The sequence below is a fragment of the Salminus brasiliensis genome, chromosome 22 (genome assembly GCF_030463535.1).
Source record: "Salminus brasiliensis chromosome 22, fSalBra1.hap2, whole genome shotgun sequence".
NCBI lineage: Eukaryota > Metazoa > Chordata > Actinopteri > Characiformes > Bryconidae > Salminus > Salminus brasiliensis.
The window spans coordinates 21,988,732-21,992,094 of record NC_132899.1 but is presented as its reverse complement, the minus strand read 5'-3'; the positions used below and the strand labels follow the sequence as shown (position 1 = coordinate 21,992,094).

At 51.1% G+C, this 3,363-nt stretch overlaps 1 protein-coding gene across 1 annotated transcript; it reads left to right on the top strand.

The window, feature by feature from the left end:
- The first annotated feature begins 1,156 nt into the window (after positions 1 to 1,156).
- On the top strand, positions 1,157 to 3,363 carry hexim1 (HEXIM P-TEFb complex subunit 1). The gene is made up of 2 exons (XM_072666910.1): positions 1,157 to 1,310; positions 1,580 to 3,363. Exon 2 carries the CDS (start codon positions 1,596 to 1,598, stop codon positions 2,724 to 2,726), a length of 1,131 nt encoding a protein of 376 aa, XP_072523011.1. The 5' UTR covers positions 1,157 to 1,310; positions 1,580 to 1,595; the 3' UTR covers positions 2,727 to 3,363.

Below are 3,363 nucleotides of genomic sequence, written 5' to 3'. Positions count from 1 at the left end.
CAGGCAATGGTGGGCTTGGTTTGGTAAACGAACTGGTTAGCTAGCGCTAGCTATACAGATCAGGTTTCGCCTATTTTGATGCGCAGGCGAATTCACTTTTATTTTGCGACCAGATAACCGAGGTGAAACGACGAGCTCGCCAAAACTAACCAGTCCGTTTTAGCTAGCCAGCCAGCTAGCGCTAGTTAACCCAGGTTAGCTGAGCCAGCTGGCTAGAAATACCGCCCTGAAGTACTCATGTTTGTGGCTGTTCAGTGTTTTAATATCTGCTCATATGTGAAACGCAGCAATCTGTGACTTTATTGAAGCAATCCTGAAACATGGCTTTTAAATATTCTCCATCTGCCCGACTGGGTGAAGCTCGCCGAGCTATGGGCTAACTAGCAAAGCAATCACTAGCTAGCTAGATACCACCCCTCATTCACTTCACAGTTCCAGCAGAAATTGATGTAAAATATATATCTTATAACACGCTTAATCAACGTTAGTTGTTTGTGTAGAGAGGCTAACGTCTCATTTTCGTCGTGTAAAATCGAGTTGGCGTTGGAAGAAAATTTACACCTTCGTCAACCCCACGGACACACACGTTCTCTACACAGGCGATGGCTAATCACTGCCGTGAAGAAGGACTACTTTGTGGGTGAAGAGCGTTTAATCCCACCGAGGGCGCAAGGTAAGTAGGCTTTTTTCGAGTGCGTGGTAATGCAAGAAATGTTGAAACTTCTGCGGTATTCTTTTGACTCATTAAATTGTGACCGTAGAAGTGTTCTGTGTTAAACACTTTTCAAACCCAAAACGCAGAAATGTTGCATATATGTGCACTTATAAGACGAAGCTCATCCCCTTTTCAGAGCCGATGGTAGCGTCCACTAGAGTGACCGGGACAGCTTTCTGTTTGATTGGCACGGGGAGCAACCAATCAGGCAATCGCTGTGGGGTAGCGAGGGTAGAACAAACTTTTGAGCCAATGAGGTTCTCGAGTGGGCGGACCTCGAGCCGGACTGAAAACAATCGGTGAATTGTGGGAAAGCGAGTTTTTACTTAGCGCTTTCCGTCATCGGTCAACGAGGAGAAGAACTTCAAGTCCCAGAAAGCAAGGGGAAACGAGGACTGGCCGCATGCGCCTTTTACGTGGGGGAGGTGATAAATTCACAAGCCCCAGTCCACTCCGTAGCAGAAGCGAAAAGGAGTTTCCAATGGGTGGAAATGTGCTCGGTCCTGTCAGAAAAGCCAGCTAGTCGCGGACGGAACGGAAAGAGTTAACATTTAACAGCCGTTTAAGTAGCGCAACAGTAGACTTGCGATAAACGGTAGGTTCGTGTCCTCGCGTCTCTCTTTGTCAGATTAGCCGTTGGTCTGTCATGGTTTGTTGATTTAAAATGTAACGTTAAGTTAACGGTCACTTTTCGCAAACCACGTCTTGTGTAAGTTTATTGAGTTTATGTAATTAACGAGGCCTTATTAATGCTATTTTCCCATTTTTTTATAGTTGCTGTCCTCCTGCTCTTATCCCCGAGTTTTTAGAAAAGCCGCTACGCTGGTTTTCATCACTCTGATCACAAACTTGTCTCTCCTTCAGGTGGGAGTGTACAGTTATGGAGCTCATTAAAAGCGACGCTGCTCCGGAGGCCGACGATAGGGGGCGACAGAGAGACGACAAACAACAACAACAGCAGCAGCAACAGCAGCAGCAGAAGAGTGCGCTTTCGGAGAAGCAAGTGCAGCGGAGTCAGCTGGAGATCTGTCCCAGTCTCGTGTCTGGAGACCGTGGTCGGGAGAGGAGCGACCCCGAACCCAAAGCTGGCGACGCTGCGGGCGACGATGGCCTCCTGGCGGAGAAGACGACATCGAGGGACGTGCAGAATAAGAGGCAGCCAGGCTGCCCTGGAGCGACTTCCCACTCCCACGGCGCACCGGACGGCCGACAGGGCAAGAAGAAGCACCGGCGGCGACCGTCCAAGAAGAAGAGGCGCTGGAAGCCGTACTTCAAGCTGACCTGGGAGGAGAAGAAGGAGCTGGACGAGCGGGAGACGGCGCGGGCGTCTAGGATCAGAGCCGAGATGTTCGCTAAGGGTCTACCCGTGGCGCCGTACAACACCACGCAGTTTCTGATGGAAGAGCACGACCGAGAGGAGCCGGACCTGAACACCGAGCTCTGCGGCCGTTTCGAGGACTCGGCGAGCGAGGACGAGCGCTTCGATGCTGCCGCTGCCGCCGCGGACGACGAGGACATGGAGACCGTGCTGGAGGAAGAGGAAGGCGAGGGAAGCGACGGTATGGGGTGGCCGGGCCACGCGGTAAGAGGCGCGGGAGGAGCAGGGGGAGGAGGCGCAGGCGGCAGCGGTGGAGAGTTTCTGCAGCGGGACTTTTGCGAGACGTACGAGCGCTACCACGTGGAGACGCTGCAGAACATGTCCAAGCAGGAGCTGGTCAGGGAATACCTGGAGCTGGAGAAGTGCATGTCGCGCCTCGAGGAGGAGAACAACCGGCTGTTGCGGCGCGCGCGACGGAGCGCGGGTGGCGGCGGCGGTGGTGGTGGTGGCGGCGGTGATGGTGGGACCGACGGAGGAGGAGGAGGTGTCGAGAGCGCGCAGCAGCGCGTGCGCGAGCTGGAGAGCGAGGTGGAGAGACTGAGGGCGCTGAACGGAGAGCTTCTGCTGAACCAGCAGCAGGGACTGAACGGCTCCACAGCAGCAGAGCCAGAGCCCGCGAGAGAGAGCCAGTGATGGACAGAGGAAAAGTAAACACAGAAAAACGTGGAGAAAATGTTGGGTTTCTGTTTTTAATCGTTCACTCATTCATCGGAGTCATTGTCTTAACTGTAAGCTGCGGTAGCTTTATGTGATGCGCTTTTCAGCCTGACAGCAAAAAAAAAACAACAACAAAAAGGAGGTAATTTTGTTTTCGTACCAAGTTTTTTAATATTACAGTTGTACGTGCGGTCCTATAAAGTTGGTCAGTTTGTTGTAACATAGGTTAGATGATTTTTTTTCACGCGTCATTTCAGTTTGCTAAAGACAGACTGCTTGGCTTTTAGAGGTGATGGTCAGCGCGAGGAACAGACGTTACTTTTGCACGGGGGGTGAAAACACGCTGCTCTGCTAAACGGTGGGGTTTTCTCTCAGACAGCTGAAAGGCCTGGTTAAGTTGACAGTAAAATCTTCATGAATGTCCGAGTTTTTTTCGTCTCGATCCGTTACTGGAGAACAAAAAAAACAACAAGAGCTTCTTTGGCATTTTGCTGCTGGTGCACCTGATATTCCTGCTTCCACTTGTTAATGCATGACCAAGGCAGTATGTAATAAAACTGGAAAATTCCTGTTTTCCTCCCAATACAGTGTCGATTAAATTATTTTAAAGGTC